Source organism: Bufo gargarizans, chromosome 4 (genome assembly GCF_014858855.1).
Source record: "Bufo gargarizans isolate SCDJY-AF-19 chromosome 4, ASM1485885v1, whole genome shotgun sequence".
NCBI lineage: Eukaryota > Metazoa > Chordata > Amphibia > Anura > Bufonidae > Bufo > Bufo gargarizans.
The window spans coordinates 128,191,144-128,214,932 of NC_058083.1; the positions used below are offsets into that span (position 1 = coordinate 128,191,144).

General features: G+C 41.6%; 1 protein-coding gene across 1 annotated transcript; it reads right to left on the reverse strand.

Annotated features, from left to right (window-relative positions):
- Positions 1-10,487: 10,487 nt before the first annotated feature.
- On the reverse strand, positions 10,488-16,333 carry LOC122934964 (zinc finger protein ZIC 1). Its single transcript, XM_044290647.1, has 3 exons — positions 15,036-16,333; positions 14,049-14,212; positions 10,488-11,368 (listed from the first exon to the last, which is right to left on the reverse strand). Exons 1-3 carry the CDS (start codon positions 16,006-16,008, stop codon positions 11,171-11,173), a joined length of 1,335 nt encoding a protein of 444 aa, XP_044146582.1. The 5' UTR covers positions 16,009-16,333; the 3' UTR covers positions 10,488-11,170.
- Between the last annotated feature and the right edge of the window lie 7,456 nt (positions 16,334-23,789).

Sequence of the window (23,789 nt, forward strand, 5' to 3'; positions counted from 1 at the left end):
CTTGCGCAAAATTTAAGCAATTGCGCATAATTTTGAGACTTTTTGCATTTTTACACCACTCACTCCAGTTTTGTAATGTGGGTAAAACAGTGGGTGTGGTTGGCTATGCTAATGAGTTTCACTCCAGATCTATCATTAAAACTAATTTATTTTTTTTAAGTCACAAAAAAAGTTGCAATCTCTCTCCAAGAGGAGTAGGAAAACTGGGGAAGCTTCTCTAGACAAAAATGTTAGGTTTAAGGATAAGACAAATTTATCAAGTTACATGAGACATTTGATAAATGTGACATAAAGTACTCCAACACAGACAAAACTGACTTCAAATTATCCTCTCATGATAAATTGTCCCCATAGCATGACAGATTTTTATCAAAATATTCAAATATTTATATTAATTATTTAAAAAATTATTAATTATTTAAAAAAAAAACATTAACATTTTAGGTACACTAGTGACCATTAGTGTGTGTTGCTTTTTTATCTGGATGTTTTTGGGTATAGATGAGTCTCTGTTAATGTCAATGTAAAATAAATTGTGAGGCTGAAGTGCATGCCTCTTCAAAACACCCTCGACATTGAATGGATTGGAAAACTGATACAATTTTTTTTTTAAATAAAATGCATCAGTTGTGAAATCCCACCTATACTGTAAAGTATTAAGGCTAAAAACATTATTGTTATGATTCGTTGTTGACTTCCGATATTTCCGATCAGTCATAACAATATATGGCCATTGTAAGCACACAAAAAAATATATAATAATAATAATAAATCTACTGTTTATTATCAATTAGAATTATTGTGTGTGTGTGTGTTTGTTTGTGTGTATGTATATATATATATATATATATATATATATATATACTAGTAATCACTGTTTCATATGTAAATGTTTGTGAATTTAAACATTTCCTATCAAATTACACCTTCATCACGCTTTATTCAGCTTTTTTTTAATTTGCTTTTATGCATTTTCTATTACATTTTTACAAGTGTTTTGGTAGCATTTTTCTTCAATTTATTGCATGTTTAAGATTTTAAAAAAATGTATTTCTTTTTTTGTCCTATAGAGAAGCCTATGGGAAAACACCAACAAAAAAAAAGTAATTCTGTATACAAGAAAATAAAAACAATACACACGCCAGAGGCCAGAAAAACACTACAAAAAAGTGTGTGTTGATTTGTGGTACCTTTTTAACATTTTTTTTTTTTTTTCATTCATATTTGCCAAACCATTCTTGATTTATAAATATATTATTAGATAGATAGATAGATAGATAGATAGATAGATAGATAGATAGATAGATAGATGTAGGAAACAAATCTGATGAGGGTGAAACTGATAGAAATTAACAAGATCTGAAGACTGATCCATCATGACTTTTTGTTGCATAAAAAGAAGAACTCTCATCATCCTGGCTTCAGACTGAGACCCCAGTAGTAAAGAAGGGCAGTATGAGCACCTGTGGCCCACACTGATTCTCCCACCTCTGTCTCTGCCCAAAGTGTCACTAAAAAGAGCTCTTCGCCTTTAACTTGATAAAATGATCATGTGTCCATTTCTGGAGTGCAGGCAGGGATATGTTAAAATGACTTCATCCCGTTTTTGACAATATGTGAACTTGATTTGCAAATCTCATGTGTCTTGTTCCAAATTAACCTAAACAAACCTTCCCTGCTCTTCTGTAAATCAGAGCTGCCAAACGTGCACCTTAGCAATGCAGGCTGCAGTGTGCTACTGTGCAATGGTAGGGTAAATCTGCTATTAATTATTCAGGATGCTGGTGAGGACTCTGCTGATTGCCTCCCTTATAGGAGGATGCTGACCACTGAATTCAAACCACCCCAATCTTTAAATCAGCAGCTTGATGAATAAACGCCATTCAATGAATGTACCAGCATCATGCAAGTCTTCTCAGTAGGATCCCAGCCCTCCATAAGACATCATGCCACTGAACAGACCATAAGATGTCTGGGCTGTGCATTGTATGTCTGTCACAATAAAGAAGTCCTACCTACACTCACCTGTGAACATAGGATGCTCCTTTTCATTGAGATGATAACATTAGCCGTTGTTATTATTATTATTATTGGTATTATTATTATTACATTTTGTTATTAATCCCAAATACATCCATCAAATGTATGTCCCTTTCCTCCCAGTAACTTAAATGTTGACCTAATACTGTTCTCCATACATGAAGTCCCCAGCTGATGTGACTACTTCTCTGAAGATGTGTACAGACACCAGATGTATTCCATAAAATGGAAATCCGGGAAGCAAATACTATCACATCGGTTTTGAAAGCTGCCATAGAAGGCCATATAGATGTGCTGGGTCACAGGGCAGCCCCATAGCTGAGGCTTCTGCTGCTCCCACTGGTGACAGCACAAGCTCTGAAGCCCTGGAGACACCTGCAGAGTTACTGTATAGCTTTCTAAAATGCAAAGGACAATATGCAGGCATTAAAGGGTGAAATGGGGCTGCGCAGCATACTGCAATTACAAGGAACACTCCAGGAATTAGAACATCTACAGAAGAAGAATATTTAGGGGGGAAACGAATATCTAAAACACCGCGAGCTCTGGAAATCCTCTAGAAAATTAAAAGAAGAAATAATAAACTAAAATATGAATAGTGGGGCATTCCTGGTCGCTATAGTGTTTAATGGCGGTGCCCTCACCCGTGCTCGTTCCTACTGAGTACCAGAAATAATAACCCTAAATCATAGAAACCTGGAATCTACCGCTCTGTCTGTGCTGCTACACGGACGGGCTGGAACTTAGATCTATGGGGGACATTAACATAGTCCACAATTGTAGCAGAAGGTAAACCAGTATAACCAGTGCAGAAAACGAGGAATGGGATGGAATAAAGCGCGTTCTGCGCCCAGAAATGCGCTCGTGCGTCCTCCGCCATGAATGGAGTGTTACACTGTGGTAATGTTGTGTTTGTAATGCCCAGTGTCCTCCTGATAAAGGAGCAGTGTACATGTGCTTGACATTGTGCCCTTGTCACCCTTCCCCCATCTGCAAACACACCCACCCTGCCCCAGCCCCCTGTGCTCCACCAGCCCTCAATATTATTAACCCCTATCCCAGCACAATTATAGATCTGGGCAAGTGTCTAATATTATATATCTATCCCTCTCTCTTTCTAATCTTTCTGTTCTCTCTATATTCTCACTTTCTTTTTATCTTCCTTCCTTCCACTTCTTTCCCTTTTCTCTCTTTCTGTGTTCTCTCTCGCTCTCTCCTATTTCTCTATCTTCTTTCTCTGCCTCTCTCATTCTTTCGTTCTGTGTGCTTTCTCTTTTTTCTCCTCTCTATCTTCCCTCTTCTCTTTCATTCTTTCTCTCTGTGTTTTCTCTCTATTTCCCCCTTCTCTCTTCTCTCTCATTCTTTCTTTCACTGTGTTTTCTCCCTATTTTCCCTCTTCTCTCTCATTCTTTCTTTCACTATGTTTTCTCCCTATTTTCCCCCTTCTCTCTCATTCTTTCTTTCACTATGTTTTCTCCCTATTTTCCCTCTTCTCTCTCAATCTTTCTTTCACTGTGTTTTCTCCCTATTTTCTCTCTTCTCTCTCATTCTTTCTTTCACTGTGTTCTCTCCCTATCTTCCCTCTTCTCTCTCATTCTTTCTTTCACTATGTTTTCTCCCTATTTTCCCTCTTCTCTCTCATTCTTTCTTTCACTGTGTTTTCTCCCTATTTTCCCTCTTCTCTCTCATTCTTTCATTCACTGTGTTTTCTCCCTATTTTCCCTCTTCTCTCTCATTCTTTCTTTCACTGTGCTGTCGCCCTATTTTCCCTCTTCTCTCTCATTCTTTATTTCACTGTGTTTTCTCCCTATTTTCTCCATTCTCTCTCTGTTTCTATCTCCTTTCCTCCCCTTTTCCCCTCCCTCTCTATGTTGATGTTGTAAAGTCGTTGATACACGAACGATATAATAGCTAAACGTGGTCTTCAGCATACGGATGGTTAACATAGAAGTAGGATGTGCCTAATAATCTGATAATTAAGATTCGTGTTTTCTTCAGGAGAGGTCAGTAGGTGCACAAATATTTATCCAGCCCTTAGTTTCAGTAAATGCTTGTAGGAGAGACCCCTTTCCAGATCCACCCAGTCCTGAAAGATTTGCCTATGGGTTGCTGCTGCCAAATTCCTACAATCAAATGTCACTCAAAATCCCCTTTCCCATACAAAGTGTATCGGGTTACCAAATAATCTGCACTTTGCACACTGAAGACTGGTGTGTTTTCGGAATAAATGTAATCATCTCAGTAAACAAGGCTGAACATTGGGGTAAGGGGGTCCTCCTCCGAAGGGTCTGACTCTGCCCTCCAGCAGTTTCTTGGAGAACTAGAACTTGGTTTCTAAAATCAATTAATTCATCTCCTAAGTCTGTGTATGGATGTGTGATGGTGCAGATAAAGTGTGTGCCTCCTATAGGTGTGCAATGACCTGCAGAAGAGATGAAGAGACATGGAATGGTGCAGGAGGAGAGCTGCAGGGCTCCCACCCGGACCTGTAGCTTATCACTTACCCAGCCCGAGGAAAGGCCATCACACAGCAAAAGCCGAGAGCACGAAACCAGGGGGATCCTGCAGACTGGAAGAGGAGCTGGGCTCCTGCAGAACTTGTGCTGGAAGAGGGTGGGCACATGGGGGGATCCCTCACCCGGCTACCCTGTGCACAGTGGCAGAGCCCCTGGATACACCCTGCTCCCCAGCCCTGGCCTGAGCACAGCTGCCCCACTGCAACACTCCACCTCATCCATAGTCCGATTGTTTAATAGAGCCCTATTAACCCCTTATACCATTTCGGCTCCATCTACATTTCATTACAATATATAGTTTTATATATACACACAAAAAAAAAGTATTACTGTCCAAATGATGTTAACATACATGTACAAGCCTTCCTGTAGTGTTTTTGTATACTATAATACTGTGGACTATGAACTAGAATATTTACTATGTAATATGTACGACAAAATATAATAATCAGTAGGTGTACACACATATATGTGTGTGTGTGTGTGTGTGTGTGTGTGTATATATATATATATATATATATATATATATAAATAATGTTTATATATATAGATATATATTTACAAAATATATATATATAGATAGATAGTTATTAATATATTAATATATACATATATATATATATATGTATATATATATATATATATATATATATATATATATAAATACACCATCCTATATAGGGTATGACATATAATCCATATGCTGCCTTCTTATTATTTTATTGACACCCTGTCCCCCAAACCATGGGGTTTGTTGTTTATGCAGAAAATCGCAATTCATTTTTTTTATACTGTATATCGGTGGGTGAAAATCCCCCACCCTTCTCTACCTGAGTGCACAAACTGTCTTGTCCCAATTATTCATAGAGCACTATTCCATAGACGTGGCTGTAAACCATGGTGGCAGAAATGGGTATATTCACATGTACGCCGAATAATCGTCCTGTTTTGTCTATGATCCACAATAAATGACACCAAGCTGTTCACTGCTTCACCATGACAGGTCACTGGGGCTGAGAGTCGCTGGCAGGCAGGGCCCCATCCTCATAGTGCAGGCTGCTAATTCCCTATAGGCATAAACACCATGTAAGCACAGTGTACACAGGACTGTACACCCCCAGCCCTGGGATGATCCACACCATGTAAGCACAGTGCACAAAGGACTGTACACCCCCAGCCCTGGGATGGTCCACACCATGTAAGCACAGTGCACATAGGACTGTACATCCCCCAGACCTGGGATGATCCACACCATGTAAGTACAGTGCACACAGGACTGTACACCCCCAGCCCTGGGATGATCCACACCATGTAAGCACAGTGCACATAGGACTGTACACCCCCAGCCCTGGGATGGTCCACACCATGTAAGCACAGTGCACACAGGACTGTACACCCCCAGCCCTGGGATGGTCCACACCATGTAAGCACAGTGTACACAGGACTGTACACCCCCAGCCCTGGGATGATCCACACCATGTAAGCACAGTGCACATAGGACTGTACATCCCTCAGACCTGGGATGATCCACACCATGTAAGCACAGTGCACATAGGACTGTACACCCCCAGCCCTGGGATGGTCCACACCATGTAAGCACAGTGCACACAGGACTGTACACCCCCAGCCCTGGGATTATCCACACCATGTAAGCACAGAGCACACAGGACTGTACACCCCCAGCCCTGGGATGATCTACACCATGTAAGCACAGTGCACACAGGACTGTACAACCCCAGCCCTGGAATGGTCCACACCATGTAAGTACAGTGCACCCAGGACTGTACACCCCCAGCCCTGGGATGATCCACACCATGTAAGTATAGTGCACACAGGACTGTACACCCCCAGCTTTGGGATGGTCCACACCATGTAAGTACAGTGCACACAGGACTGTACACCCCCAGCCCTGGGATGGTCCACACCATGTAAGTACAGTGCACACAGGACTGTACACCCCCAGTCCTGGGATGATCCACACCATGTAATCACAGTGCACACAGGACTGTACACCCCCAGCCCTGGGATGGTCCACACCATGTAAGCACAATGCACACAGAACTGTACACCACTAGCCCTGGGATGATCCACACCGTGTAAGTACAGTGCACACAGGACTGTACACCCCCAGCCCAGGGATGGTCCCCACCATCACCATGTAAGCACAATGCACACAGGACTGTACACCACTAGCCCTGGGATGATCCACACCATGTAAGCACAGTGCACACAGGACAGTATACCCCCAGCCCTGGGATGATCCACACCATGTAAGCACAGTGCACACAGGACTGTACACCCCCAGCCCTGGGATGATCCACAGCATGTAAGCACAGTGCACACAGGACTGTACACCCCAAGCCCTGGGATGATCCACACCATGTAAGCACAGTCAACAGAGGACTGTACACCCCCAGCCCTGGGATGATCCACAGCATGTAAGCACAGTGCACACAGGACTGTACACCCCAAGCCCTGGGATGATCCACACCATGTAAGCACAGTCAACAGAGGACTGTACACCCCCAGCCCTGGGATGGTCCACACCATGTAAGCACAGTGCACACAGGACTGGACACCCCCAGCCCTGGGATGATCCACACCATGTAAGCACAGTGAACACAGGACTGTACACCCCAAGCCCTGGGGTGAGGGGGGCTAGCACTAGTAATGGAAGCAGCATTGCAGTGTAATATTTACTAGGGGCTTGCACTATGTGGCAGTAGTATTCTTCTTGTCACTATTAGATGTAGCAGAGCTGTTATTGCTCTGTAGAGGTTGTTGTTAGAACTGTTGTGTCTATTGGTACTGCCATTGGTATAGTTGTTGCTGCTATGCTTCTGCATTGTGTACTTCTACCATTCTTAATATATGTATGCTTAAAGACAATCTCGCACTGTTCAACCCCTTATTTTCTTTATTACAAAAATTGTCATCATTAAAATGAGTATATCTAAGGATCCTAAATGGTGGGCGCCTTTGGGATTTCTGAAATCAATCATGACCCATTCTGTGACGTCACTCATATGCTATGACATCACGCCTAAGTAAACTCTTTCTAGAAATATATTGCACGGAAGCAAAGATGACTCCAGCTATAGGACACAAAGAGGAGCTAACACCTCCAGGCCCCGGTCAGATGGCGGCTCTCCGGGCTTGTCTGTCAGGATTCGGGGGGCGCTCATACATATTCATAGACACTTGAAGTTAGGGTACCAGATGTCCTTCATGCAGCATGCTCAGCATTGACATTATCCAGGCCTATGTTATGTCGGGCAGTGTGTGGGGTGATCAAATATAGATAAGACGGTAGACCGCTAGGTGTGTACATGTCGTGTGCGATTATAGTAAAATGGAAAGACTTTCACCATTTCATCTGCTAAAATGAAGAAACATGAAGATATCATAGTAAAAGTGTGAGCTACAAGCTCGAAGAAAAGAGCAAAAGGACATAATGTAAACACAGGTATATTCACATGTGTGCAGACCAAATATATTCTTCTCTGCTAACCAGTATTATCGATGGAAATATTATTTTTATTATTATCTGTTTTGTTGGATAATAATGAGATAGATAAATGTATAGATAGAAAAAAAATTGATGGATGGATATATAGATAATATGATAGATAGATAATAACTGGAAAGATAGATAATAACTGGAAAGATATATAGATAATAGGATAGATAGATAGATAGATAGATAGATAGATAGATAGATAGATACTGAATAGATAGATAATTAGAAAGATAGATAATATGATAGATGCATAGTTAGACAGATAATAACTAACTGGATAGATAGATAGATAGATAGATAGATAGATAGATAGATATAGATGATAGATAGATAGATAGATAGATAGATAGATAGATAGATAGATAGATAGATAATAGGATAAATAGATGTATAAATAGATAATAACTGGATAGATATATAATAGGATAGATAGATAGATAGATAGATAGATAGATGTATAGATAGATAAATAGATAGATGAGATAGATATGAGATAGATAGATAAAACGTGCATATTGAATAGAGAATTCATCTTGTATATAATACTCCTTTTGTATATGTGTTATACTGTATACCACGACACCCAGGAGCACACAATAGCCTCTCCTCGCTGTATCAGGCCATTTGTAACCCAATCTTGGGTTCCTGCTAAATAGAGTTGAACAACATATTTCACTGGTAACCTCCATGTATTTCAAGAGCTAATAGCCCATGAAGTGAAGTATGAAATATACATCTCAAGAAGCAGACATTAAAGGTGGGAACAAAGTAATAGACTACATTTAAGTTAAAAAAAAAAGGCCATTTCCTCTAACCTCCCTGATTAATACTGGTCTGGGCCTGGATACATCCAGCGGTAATGTATCTGGTAATTAGATCCCAGAATGACTGATAAGAGATGGAGCAGCCAGGTTACCACGAAGACCGGGTATTCTTTCTTTAGCTTTCTTTCTGTCCATTCCATTATCTATCTAGCTATCTATCTATCTATCTTTTTCTGTTTACATACTGCTGCTATATTTACTCACCAATACACATAACTGGAAATCTTAAATATCTGAAAACTTCAATGTTTAAATACAGAAATAATAATAATACTTATTATTTGGCATGCGTTTCTCTGTTCACAATTTCACCAAGCACCAGGCTGACATCTTAGGTCCCTCAGACCTGAGCCATTGTTGTGGCTGGTAAATCCAAGGGGGCGCTCTCCTCCTCTGCTGCCACCCCTGCTCCTCTGCCACTATACATGGCTGCAGGACACAACACGGAATTCCAGGCTGGAATGTCAATCATTTTTCTCTGAAAATGTGGAAGAAATCAGGAAGAGCAGTACGTGGAGCAGGCGCTGCATCCTGTGCCCTCTCCCTATGCCAAGCCATGGCTGATCCCTGGGCAGTCTGTGTGCCTGGCAAGAGCTGGCAGCCACCAAGACAATAGATACCACTTCCTAGCCCCCAAATCTATCAAACTAATCTGCAACAAAGACAATTTGACTTCCAGAAAAGACGTCCTGCAACACTCATTAAGCACAAGTCATTTCCATTTTTTATATCGCCTCCTCATTTACAAATCTACTGTATCAACGCCAGTCAATGGAACGAATTTCTTAAGTAAATTAGGAATAAATAAAAGACATAGATAATCAACTTACATACAATTAGTGCGCCTTGATTTATTTTGGATGGGGCTGTTAGTAAGCAAGAAAGGAAAAAAAAAAACGCAGTGATGACTACAACCTAATTGATTGCGATAAAAATCAACACTTCAGGCGGTTACAAGACCCTGTCTATTATATAGACTGGGGGTGAATCTATTACTAAGTATAAAATCAGGAGGAGCTATGCTATCCTCCAGACACCACAGACATGTATGTGATACATAGCAGCACTACATGTAAATGGACGTCGTTATTCACAACCATCAATATGCTTGGTGCCCTTCATAAAGTAGTTTTATGGGCTCTGTGGCAATTCTTAGGATTCTACAGAGAAACAGGAATGTACAAATTTAGTTTACTAAAGTGCTCGGGTTGTCCATGGAGTTAGTAAATAGGATAAATTCTGTGTGGTAAGGGTTCCTCCATATATCACAATAGCACTCTGTGACCCTGATTCGGGTGGGGGTTGGGGTTATTTATTAAATAAGGATGCCTCCCACAAAGGACTGAGATATTTATAGTCTTTAATCGTGTACGAAATATTACGAAACAGCTTTGCGAACTAAAATATTACAGACGAATCGGTTTTTGTATTTTTTTTCTATCCATAAATATTGTATATTATTATTTTTTTGTTAATTACATGTATAAGCCGGCCTTTTACATGCGGATAAATAGGAAAAGGATGAACTCTATATACATTATTAACGGTGCAAGAAGCAACGGACAGATATAACATGGTGGTTTTTGTTTTCTTTTATCTTTTAATATCACTTTACATGAACAAAAAAAATGTAACAGACTGTAACACGTAAAGTTCCAGGCTTGCACTGAACGAATTCATTGACATGACGTGTAATAAGAACAACATATCACTGCACTAAATAAACCGGACTGGACTTTGGGACGAAGAGCTTGCACTTTATACAGAGAAGCACACTGAAACCAGTAAAGGGTCTGATAAGATGGACGCTTAGGACTTGTCATCAGAATACAATGGAGTTCACATTTTGGTACACATTTACTAGAACATCCTTGCTGTCCTTCCCCACCCCAACACACATGGATGCAGTGATCACAATTTCACATACCCCTTGTTATACAACTATTTACAAAATCAACAGAACATTTCTTCTTCAACTAATAATTCTGTATTTACAACAAAAAAAAAAGGCCGCCAGAAGAGACATGCAGATTGAGACCTCTAATTAGTGGTTCATTAAACCCTACACAGTTGGCTTTTGGCCTGGGAACTCTTCTCATGCATCCTACAATCCCCTTATATTTTGTTCTACCCAAGCCTGTAGACATGGCAATACAAGGTCTCATTCTTCATTGTGATTCCATCCTGGGTCTATGTGGCAGCTTTAGGATTAGACTGGAAGTGTTCATCATGAATGTGGAAGTCTTTTTTTTTGTTAAATATGGGTTTATTTAAACGTACCATTCGTTAAAATTTGATGAGAGCGTGCTGTGACTGGACGTGTGATGGACTGCTGAGGAGGAAGGGGATAAGGAACTTGTGCTCTGGTTTTCTGAAGTAGGAGACACAATTGTTGGGGGCGTTGAAGATTCATAGCCTGAGCTTGCTGCTGGGGAAGGCTGGGATCCCTGGGAAGAAGATTCGTGGACCTATACAAGAGAAAGAAAAAAATATATATCTATGTATAAATATAAAAGCCATTCACAATCCTAATCCCTAAAGATCCATTATAGATTTACGAGACAACCACTGTAAGGACAAGCAAGGGACACTGCCTTGTCAAGTTCTGCTGGGTTCCCTCCATCTTTCCTCAACACACAATCCTTATTTATTCCTGGGAGAATACAAGAGATTGGATGCGGGGTGTAGACTGGCAGGGGGCTTTTTTGTTGGTTGCCAGGAGGAAAGGGTTTCAACCACAAAGTGGGCAGCATTTCTTCTGTGTTATCAAGGGGTTAAGAAATATGGATCCTGACTGTATGTAATGTAGCTGATATCAGAGGTTAAGAAATACAGAGCCTAACTGTATATACTGTAACTGTTATAAAACGGTCAGTAAATATAGACCCTAACTGTATGTACTGTAACTGTTATAAAAAGATCAGGCAATATAGACCCTGACTGTATATACTGTGGGTAAATAAATATGGACCCTGACTGTATATACTGTGGGTAAAGAAATATAGACCCTGACTGTATATACTGTGGGTAAAGAAATATGGACCCTGACTGTATATACTGTGGGTAAATAAATATGGACCCTGACTGTATATACTGTGGGTAAATAAATATAGACCCTGACTGTATATACTGTGGGTAAAGAAATATGGACCCTGACTGTTTATACAGTGGATGAAAAAATATGGACTCCGACTGTATATACTGTAGCTGATATCAGAGGTTAATAAATACAGAGCCTAACTGTATATACTGTAACTGTTATAGAACGGTCAGTACATATAGATCCTGACTGTATATACAGTGGATGAAGAAATATGGACCCTCACTGTATATACTGTGGGTGATATCAGATGCTAAGAAATACAGTGCCTAACTGTATATACTGTGGGTGAAGAAATATGGACCCCGACTGTATATACTGTAGCTGAGATCAGAGGTTAAGAAATACAGAGCCTAACTGTATATACTGTAACTGTTATAGAACGGTCAGTAAATATAGATTCTGGCTGTATATACTGTGGATAAGGAAATATAGATTCTCACTGTATATACTGTGGGTGAAGAAATATAGATCCTGACTGTATATACTGTGGGTGAAGAAATATAGATCCTGACTGTATATACTGTGGGTGAAGAAATATAGATCCTAACTGTATATACTGTGGGTGATATCAGATGCTAAGAAATACAGTGCCTAACTGTATATACTGTGGGTGAAGAAATATGGACCCCGACTGTATATACTGTAGCTGAGATCAGAGGTTAAGAAATACAGAGCCTAACTGTATATACTGTAACTGTTATAGAACGGTCAGTAAATATAGATTCTGGCTGTATATACTGTGGATAAGGAAATATAGATTCTCACTGTATATACTGTGGGTGAAGAAATATAGATCCTGACTGTATATACTGTGGGTGAAGAAATATAGATCCTGACTGTATATACTGTGGGTGAAGAAATATAGATCCTAACTGTATATACTGTGGGTGAAGAAATATAGATCCTAACTGTATATACTGTGGGTGAAGAAATATAGATGCTCACTGTATATACTGCCGATAAAAAAATACAGAATCTGTATACACTGCAGCTGATATCAGAGCTTAGGAAATATAGACCCTGACTGTATATACTGTGGGTGAAGAAATATAGGTCCTGACTGTATATACTGCCGATCAAGAAATACAGAACCTGTATATACTGTAGCTGATATCAGAGGTTAGGAAATATAGACCCTGACTGTATATATTGTAGCTATTATGGGTTAAGAAATATAGACACTGACTGTATATACTGTAGCTATCAGGGGTTAAGAAATATAGGCACTGGCTCTATATACTGTAGATCAAGAAATACACACCCTCAACTGTATATACTTTAACGGATATCAAGGGTCAGGAAATATGGGCCCTGACAGTATATACTGCAGCTGATATCAGGGGTTAATAAATACAAGGAGGAAAGTTTGGGCTGTAGACATGGCTGCAACGTGGCAATTCTAAGACTGTATACAATGTGGAGACACGATGTGCCCAGCGTTACATATAGCATGAATATGAAATATTAGGAGTGGCAGAACCGTATGCCTGAAAGCAGGGAGGTGGATATACACTGTGCCCTCCATTATAGGACTGTACACGGGGATTATCCCTACAGCCCGAATAATATAAAGATTAAAATCTACCTTTATAAAGAATAATGAAGATACTTTTGCCATGTATTATGTATGTATTAAGAATGGGGTATTCTGCAACAATATTGTAAGGGACTGTACACATGACAGCAACTGATATTTAACACACTTTTACATATATTTCAATTACTGTATACATTGTAACACTGCTCAGTATAATATAATAGTATATGGGAACTGTATAAACCGAAAGGATAAACTATGGTATAAACATAGTAGTGGTATAGTATATAAAATAAAAGATATATAAACTGGAACCATTTAAAAATATACCGTAGCATCTGATATCAGAGGTTAGAAAACCTTCAAACTCACACTTGCAGGGTATATATATATATACACACATAATACTAGGTCACATTGAAGCAATGCAGACAGAGCTGTAGGAGACCCTGTGTGAGGATAGCTGTGGCCCCTGTGTCAGGCACAATCCACACTGCCGTTTATTTACCTTCATGTGTTTTCTGAGGGAGCTTGGGTGGGTGTAGGACTTGTCACACATCTTACACAGATAGGGCTTGTCTGAAGTATGGACGTGCATGTGTTTTTTACGGTCGCTGCTGTTTGCAAATCGTCTGTCACAGCCTTCAAACTCACACTTAAAGGGTTTCTCTCCTATAATAAAATGCACAAGAAAAAAAGGCACATTTAATACAATCTGTTATCCCAGTGAAATATGCACGAATTTAATTTCTAATGAACAGAATATGCTGACACAATCTACTCAGCTATTTTTCTGAATGAAAATAAAAACGATATGTCAAAATAAAATTAGAAGTATGCCATTAAAATGCCAGATGTAGATTTATTTTCTATACTGTGTGCTTTTTAGCTACAAATATTAAAAACTAGACTGACAGAATGAGGAAGCCCCCTCCCGCCCACCCCCTTCATCCTCCCTGCCCTGGGAGATCCCACATTGGTTTCCCGGTCACTGCAGCCAGAGCTTGGCTTTGATTGATGGCAATGACTACATAACTCGATTTTTAACAAATATTTGTCAATTCCAAATGAAAATTGGATAATTGAATATTTAGCACGAATTTCCCCGGTAACGCAATTAAGCTTATCCAGCATTCAGACAGATCTGACAGGTCGACAAGTTTATTTTCGTTCTGCAGGAAGACATTAATAAACATAGGCTATGAACCTGAGAACGAAAATATCGCCAAGAAAACGCAGGCAAATAAAACAAAATAAACTATATATATATATATATATATATATATATATATATATATATATCAATGCCAAGGGTAATATTTAGGTTGCTATAGAAAAGAGCAAAATTTAATATTTTTTTGGTTTATCATTTATAATTGATAGGGATGGAGAGATCGACACAATAATGGGATAGAATATTGGCTGCATTGTTTCTATTTATTTATTTTTATTTGTTTATTTATTTTTCTTTACGAATCAGAATTTAAATAAATACCTGTGTGAGTTCTCTTGTGGATTTTCAGGTTCTCTGATCTGGCAAAGACTTTCCCGCATCCAGGGAAGGGGCAGGGGAAGGGTTTTTCACCTGTGTGGACTCTAATGTGGTTGACAAGTTTGTATTTAGCTTTAAAGGGCTTCCCTTCTCTGGCGCACTCTTCCCAAAAACATATATGATTGGACTGCTCGGGTCCCCCAACGTGCTCCACCGTGACATGTGTGACCAGCTCATGCATGGTGCTGAAAGTTTTGTTGCAGGACTTTTTAGGGTTGGACAACTGCTCGGGTTCAATCCATTTGCAAATGAGTTCTTGCTTGATGGGCTGCCTCATGTAACGGAAGAAGGCCCCTGCTCCGTGGTGGGCAGCCATGTTCATGTTCATAGGACCGTAGCCATGAAGTTGGGTGGAGGCATAGTGCTCGGATCGGGGGCTGGTCACCTGTCCGTACTGATCGGCCCTGCCGTACATGTCTCCAGAGAAGCCGAGTCTCATCTGGCCGTTCACCACGTTGGGGGAGCCATGGCCGGCGGCTTGCTCGTGTAGTCCCGGGAAGATCAAGTGTCCTGTGGCATCAGTGTGACCATGGTGTCCTCCAAAGCCCCCCGCCGCCGAGGCGAACAGGCTGTGCTGGGCACTGGCAGCCTCCCCGAAGCCCCGATTTCGGAAGAGAAAGTCCCGGGTGGAGTTGAAGGCAGCGCTGGAGTAGGAGCTGACGTGCCCCGGGTGGTGGTGATGCCCCAAGGCGGCGGCCGCAGCGTAGCCCGGAGCCTGAGAGGTGAAGGCAGTCTGGCCGGAGGCGAGGTCGTGGCTGCTGGGGTTAATCTTAAAGGCGCCCATTCCGTCGGCGAAAGGGTTGATGCCCAGACCCACTTCTCGATCCGTCACGTCGCCCGTGGAGTGGTGGTGCCTGGAAGAGCCGAAGGTGGTGACTCCTATGGACGGGTACTGGGGTCCTGCGTCCAGCAGCATCGCTTCTTCTTCAACCACAAGACTGTGAGCGCCAAGGAGGAGATCGATCGCGATCGCTGCTGCTTTACATCGATGGAATCTCAGCGACGGAGCAAAACTGGAGCCTTGTGTGCAGCAGACAGTGCGGAGAGCGGGTGGTGCATGGGAATGTCGCGCGGATGCGGAGAGTTCTTCCTTCTCTTGTTTTATTATTATTCTTTTTTTTCTTTCTTTTTTTTAATGCTCTGTGCGATCAAATCACGCACAATATTGTCTTTTGCGGTTTATCTTCCTGGGGAGAAACTTTCACCTCCTCAGCCGGGCGTTGAGCTGGAGACTGATAGCGGCAATCATTCCTGCAGATAAATGAATTGAAAGGACGACTCAGTCCCCCCTTGATGAATGGGAGGAGGGGGCGGAGTCACGTCTGGACGGACGTCAGAGCCCATTGGTGGTCGCCCTCTCCCCCCTGCACCCCTGCCTCTCCTACCAAGGCCTCCCAGAGGCCCAGCCTCCCCGCCATTGGCTGCCTGCGCTCATCCATCCCGGGGCTGGTGTCAGGGAGGCTGACACTGCTCAGGACAAACAATGTTTTTTAGGAGTAGCAACTTTTTTTTTTTTCTTCCCAAATTCTACAAGAGGGGGGGAGAAATCCCGCAAAACCCCCCGTCACTTCTTCATTTCTGCACATCTTATTCCTAGACCCACAAGCATCCTTCCTTTTCCCAATATCACATAGCATAAGAATTTTCTGCATGTCCTCCCCCTTATGTTTCAGAATTTTTCCTTGCACCCATCACATCACAGGTGGGTGACAATTTTGTGTTACTTCATGAATTTCGTTTTTTTTTATATCTTTATTTATTTATTTTTTTCTATTATTCTAAATGTCTGTTAACTCTTTGTAGGGTATGGTTTTATTTTTTTTCTCAGCTGCCAGGATCCCTCTGTAGACTTCTTTCCCCCCCTCTGTATACATTTGGAGACCCCTTTTTTTCATAGTTCACAAATCAGTCACCCTTGTCACAGTTATTGAAATCCCCCTATCGCCTCCCCCGGGACGATGGAAAAATCAGGCAGAGAGAATGGACTTACCTTCAGTTGAGTGAGCAGGAAAAGGACTACACTCCCTTTGATTTGCTCCCAGCTTTGGATTCAGTGCAAACAGACAACCCTTGCTTGTTTTATGAACCTGTCTGTCCCCTCCAAGTCCATGGGGGTAATCAGCATAGATTCGGGCAGTGCCACCTACCATAGCAGTCATATATCCCACTGGTGGCATGTGCTCTGGGAGCCTATGGGCTGCTGCTTGTAATGCACTCAATACATCTGATAGGAATTTTACATCATCCATTGTCCCTGTATTTACCCTGCCATTATTCCCTCTTGTGCATATTCATTAGCTGTAATTATTTTCTAGCAATGGAAGCTGGGACAGGATCGGAATCATCCCATTTACCCTTTGTTTTCTGCCTCAATGACTCTTTCTAGTAACTCTCACTCCTTGACAAAGAGAACTTATAGGAGACGAGTGTAAACAGCCCAGGCCAGGTAGCAGGGGCTCCCACTACGTGTTCTTATAGGAAAGCAGGAGAACTCACATTTCCAGCTATGCTAAACCCTATTTTGGCCAGGTGAATATTTCAAGCCCCTTTCCCACTATTATTGTGCAGATATATAGTCCAAGAAGGAGAAGTAACATGGCAGCCCTCAAATCTCTAAAACCTTTCCATACCCATGGTCAGGGGGTAGAAGAACGTACCTTCATGTTAGTAGAAATAGGTGCTGTAGTCATCAGGAGAGGCTTCGGAGCACTGTTAGGAGAATATGTATCACATGCACTGTAGAGGATAGGTGCTGTAGTCATCAGGAGAGGCTTCAGAGCACTGTTAGGAGAAATATGTATCACATACACTGCAGCGGATAGGTGCTGTAGTCATCAGGAGAGGCTTCAGAGCCCTGTTAGGAGAAATATGTATCACATACACTGCAGAGGATAGGTGCTGTAGTCATCAGGAGAGGCTTCAGAGCCCTGTTAGGAGAAATATGTATCACATACACTGCAGAGGATAGGTGCTGTAGTCATCAGGAGAGGCTTCGGAGCACTGTTAGGAGAAATATGTATCACATACACTGCAGAGGATAGGTGCTGTAGTCATCAGGAGAGGCTTCAGAGCACTGTTAGGAGAATATGTATCACATACACTGCAGAGGATAGGTGCTGTAGTCATCAGGAGAGGCTTCAGAGCACTGTTAATAGAAATATGGAGAAAATGCACTGCAGAGGATAGGTGCTGTGGTCATCAGGAGAGGCTTCAGAGCCCTGTTAGGAGAAATATGTATCACATACACTGCAGAGGATAGGTGCTGTAGTCATCAGGAGAGGCTTCAGAGCCCTGTTAGGAGAAATATGTATCACATACACTGCAGAGGATAGGTGCTGTAGTCATCAGGAGAGGCTTCGGAGCACTGTTAGGAGAAATATGTATCACATACACTGCAGAGGATAGGTGCTGTAGTCATCAGGAGAGGCTTCAGAGCACTGTTAGGAGAATATGTATCACATACACTGCAGAGGATAGGTGCTGTAGTCATCAGGAGAGGCTTCAGAGCACTGTTAATAGAAATATGGAGAAAATGCACTGCTGTAGTCATCAGGAGAGGCTTCAGGGCACTGTTAGGAAAATATATATATATCACATACACTGCAGAGGATAGGTGATCTAGTCATCAGGAGAGGCTTCGGAGCACTGTTAGGAGAAATATGTATCACATACACTGCAGAGGATAGGTGCTGTAGTCATCAGGAGAGGCTTCAGAGCACTGTTAGGAGAATATGTATCACATACACTGCAGAGGATAGGTGCTGTAGTCATCAGGAGAGGCTTCAGAGCCCTGTTAGGAGAAATATGTATCACATACACTGCAGAGGATAGGCGTTGTAGTCATCAGGAGAGGCTTCAGAGCACTGTTAGGAGAAATATGTATCACATACACTGTAGAGGATAGGTGCTGTAGTCATCAGGAGAAGCTTTAGAATTAATAGAAATATACATCAAATGCACTGCAGAGGATAAGTTCTATAGTCAACAGGAGAGGCTTCAGAGCACTGTTAATGCAAATATGCATCATTTACACTGCAGATAATAGGTGGTGTAGTCATCAGGAGAGGCTTTATATTTAAAAGATTGTCTATAAAAATACACTGCAGATAATGGGTGGTGTAGTCACCAGGAGAGACTTCAGATCACTGTTAATAGAAATATGCAGAAAATGCACTGCAGATGATAGGTGCTGTAGTCATCAGGGGAGGCTTCAGATCACTGTTAATAGAAATATGCAGAAAATGCACTGCAGATGATAGGCGCTGTAGTCATCAGGGGAGGCTTCAGATCACACGCAGATGCGACAACCTACCTAGAAGCAGGCAGGTAGGTAGGAGACTTGTAGAAAGTTGTAGAAGTTGTGAAGAGGGATTTGCGGCGCCCTGCGGGAAGGAGCCTTGTGCTAGTTCAAAGCCACAGGCACCGACGTGACAATATCCGTCATTAAATACCGTCCTGACGGCTCATTTCTGCCTCTTCATTACACTTTCCCTAACTGCTTCTAGAAACCAGGACAGCAAGAAATAAAGCATGACAGCTTGAAGGAAGACCTGAAGCAACAGGTGGAGTAGGTAAGCCAGGCTACTGGATGGGTGACATGACCCAGTACTACTACTCCTAACAGACCCATTTCCATCTCCTCTCATGTAGATGGGGCATATCTTTTCACATGGATTGTTTGTTCAGAAAACCTATTGTGCTGACCCTTAATAGCAATCAGTAATCTTAGGTGAGAAAAGGTTGAAGGGGTATTACCATGCCAATAGACTGTGGGAATGGGAAGGACAGGCTTCCGCTGCTGCTTTCTAAAGACCCTCATTCCGGGGTTTAGCATCGCCTCGGGATGGAAAATTAGGAGAGAGAAAAAGAAGAATCAATTCCCTGCCTTTTATATTTAATTACCATCTCCATTGTCCGCTCAGATTAATACATTTTACACATCTTTACTCAGTCCCCAAAGCCTGTCACCCACTGACTGAGATAGTACTAAATCATGTATGTGTGTGTATGCTGTATATATGTGTATGCTGTATATATGTGTGTATACTGTGTATATGTGTGTATATGTGTGTATACATGTGTGTGTATATGTGTGTATACATGTGTGTGTATACATATGTGTGTATACATATGTGTGTAAACTGTATATATGTGTATGTGTGTGTATACTGTATATATGTGTGTATATACATGTCTATGTGTGTGCTGTGTATATGTGTGTATACATGTCTGTGTGTGCTGTATATATATGTGTATATTGTGTATATGTGTGTATACATGTCTGTGTGTATTTTTGTGTATGTGTGTATACTGTGTATATGTGTGTGCTGTATATATGTGTGTATACGTGTGTATACCTGTCTCTGTGTGTATATTTATGTATGCTGTATATATGTGTGTGTATATGTCTCTGTGTGTTTATGTGTGTATACTGTGTATATGTGTGTATACTGTGTGTGTATATACACGTTTCTGTGTGTATACCTATATGTGTACACTGTGTATATGTGTGTATACATGTCTCTGTGTGTATATGTGTGTATGCTGTATATATGTGTGTATACTGTGTATAGGTGTTTCTACATGTCTCTGTGTGTATATGTGTGTATACTGTGTGTGTATGCTGTATATATGTGTGTATACTGTGTATATGTGTGTCTACATGTCTCTGTGTGTATATGTGTGTATACTGTGTGTGTATGCTGTATATATGTGTGTATACTGTGTATATGTGTGTCTACATGTCTCTGTGTGTATATGTGTGTATACTGTGTGTGTATGCTGTATATATGTGTGTATACTGTGTATATGTGTGTCTACATGTCTCTGTGTGTATATGTGTGTATACTGTGTGTGTATATGTCTGTATGCTGTATATATGTGTGAATATACATTTCTCTGTGTGTACTGTATATATGTGTGTAATATATATATATGTATACACATGTCTCTGTGTGTACTTTATATCTGTGTGTATACAGGACTGTGTATATGTGTGTATACTGTATTTATGTGTGTATATATGCCTTTGTGTGTGTGTGTTTATAGAAAGAAATATAGAGAGGTAGGTGGGTAGCGAGGTAGATAATAGATAGTAGACAGACGGATGCGTTTTCTTTGCTATGATGGGGTCCATAATTGGGTGTCTGTTTTCTGCTGTAATGTGAAATACTGGTAATTTACACCATACTTTACAGGGAAGCACATTGATTAGTGGCAGACGGTGCAGTGTCTGCAGTGCCGTTTTAGCAGTTTTTTGGCTATGTGATTATTGGAATAGAATGCTTTTTGTGTTGTTAGTATATTATTATTACTACTGGAAATGTAGTTAGATGAGTGATGAATGATTCAGCAGTTGAAGTCGCCGACTTCTGAAATACCATGGAGTCTGACCTCTGACCTGAGACCAACCACATGCTCACATGGCAAGCCGTAATAATACATAGATGCGCTGGTATTACAACATAATATGAGTTTGTCTGGATTAGTGGTTTTTTTTTTTTTTAGTTTTTTTTTTTACAATGGCAGTGGCATGTTAAATCACACCACCGTTCTTATAGTGTTATGTATAGTCCTGCATTCCTGTCCCCACACATGGTCCTATAGAGTCTTACCCAACATTGCCACAAGTTTATCCAGGTGCTGTTATATGAGACATGTCCACACGCTGCGACTCTGAAGTGCACCTTTTCTCTCATGTCTCACTCAACTATTTAATGTCTGTGTTGCTATGTGTGTGCAATATATATATATATATATATATATATATATATATATATCTATATATATATAGTGTGTGTGTACAGTATATATATATATATATTTATATAGTGTGTTTACAGTGTATATATATAGTGTGTGTACAGTGTATATATATATATATATAGTGTGTGTATATATATATATAGCGTGTTTACAGTATATATAGTGTGTATACAGTGTATATATATAGCGTGTTTACAGTGTATATAGTGTGTGTACAGTGTATATATATATATATATATATATAGTGTGTTTACAGTGTGTGTATATATATATATATATATATATAGTGAGTTTACAGTGTGTGTATATATATATATTTACAGTGTGTGTGTATGTACACTATATGTATATATATATATATATATATATATATATATATATAGTAATAAAGTATGTGTGAGTGCTCTATGCACAAATAACAGGAGCAGAGCTGGTGTGTGGTATACAATACATTGCATACACCAAAAGGCGCTCTTTACTATTGATTGATTTGGTAAATATTAAGGTCTGTATTGCGGTGCAGAATGTGGCATTTTAATATATATATATATATATATATATATATATATATATATTTATATATATAATATTATTTTACTCTCTCTCTATATATACTTATATAAATTAAGTGCATATGCATTTTGTGTAAAGAGGGGGGTGAGAGGTCTTTAGATCTATAGAGCCCCCGTAGACAGTAGTCACGATTCTATGGATGCACATTTGTTATATATTTCTATATGAAGTTTACTTTGTGCTTACTGATCAGTTTTTCAGCTTTTAACTAGAACAGGACGAAGTCCAGAGGAATGCAGGCAGGGATCCCGAGCGGTATTCCATCAGTAAGAGGAAGTCAGAGCAGTGCCTTCACCACCAAGTACAGAGGTCCTGCAGGGAGAGGGGCATGCGCAGAGGTCCTGCAGGGAGAGGCACATGCGCAGAGGTCATGCAGGGAGAGGGGCATGCGCAGAGGTCCTGTAGGGAGAGGGGCATGCGCAGAGGTCCTGCAGGGAGAGGGGCATGCGCAGAGGTCCTGCAGGGAGAGGCACATGCGCAGAGGTCATGCAGGGAGAGGGGCATGCTCAGAGGTCCTGCAGGGAGAGGGGCATGCGCAGAGGTCCTGCAGGGAGAGGGGCATGCGCAGAGGTCCTGCAGGGAAAGGGGCATGCGCAGAGGTCCTGCAGGGAGAGGCACATGCGCAGAGGTCATGCAGGGAGAGGGGCATGCTCAGAGGTCCTGCAGGGAGAGGGGCATGCGCAGAGGTCCTGCAGGGAGAGGGGCATGCGCAGAGGTCTTGCAGGGAGAGGGGCATGTGCAGAGGTCCTACAGTTAGCGGGGCATACGCAGAGGTCCTGCAGGGAGAGGTGCATGTGCAGAGGTCCTACAGTTAGAGGGGCATGCGCAGAGGTCCTACAGTTAGAGGGGCATGCGCAGAGGTCCTACAGTTAGAGGGGCATGCGCAGAGGTCTTACAGTTAGAGGGGCATGCGCAGAGGTCTTGCAGGGAGAGGGGCATGCAGTGGTCCTGCAGGGAGAGCGGCATGAGCAGAAATCCTGCAGGGAGAAGGGCATGCACAGAGGTCTTGCAGTGAGAGGGGTATGCGCAGAGGTCCTGCAGGGAGAGGGGCATGCACAGAGGTCCTGCAGGGAGAGGGGCATGCGCAGAGGTTCTGCAGGGAGAGGCACATGCGCAGAAGTCCTGCAGGGAGAGGGGCATACGCAGAGGTCCTGCAGGGAGAGGGGCATACGCAGAGGTCCTGCAGGGAGAGGTGCATACGCAGAGGTCTTGCAGGGAGAGGGGCATGCACAGAGGTGGGCATACACAGAGGTCCTGCAGGGAGAGGGGCATACACAAAGGTCCTGCAGGGAGAGGGGCATGCGCAGAGGTCCTGCAGGGAGAAGGGCATGCGCAGAGGTCCTGCAGGGAGAGGGGCAT

Excerpts from the sequence above, each read along its gene's own strand:
- LOC122934964 (XM_044290647.1), bottom strand. The coding sequence starts at position 16,008 with ATGCTGCTGGACGCAGGACCCCAGTACCCGTCCATAGGAGTCACCACC. Across the intron at positions 14,213-15,035 it reads CCACAAGAGAACTCACACAG|GAGAGAAACCCTTTAAGTGT; the intron begins GTATTTATTTAA and ends ATTTTATTATAG. Across the intron at positions 11,369-14,048 it reads CCCTCAGAAAACACATGAAG|GTCCACGAATCTTCTTCCCA; the intron begins GTAAATAAACGG and ends TCTCTTGTATAG.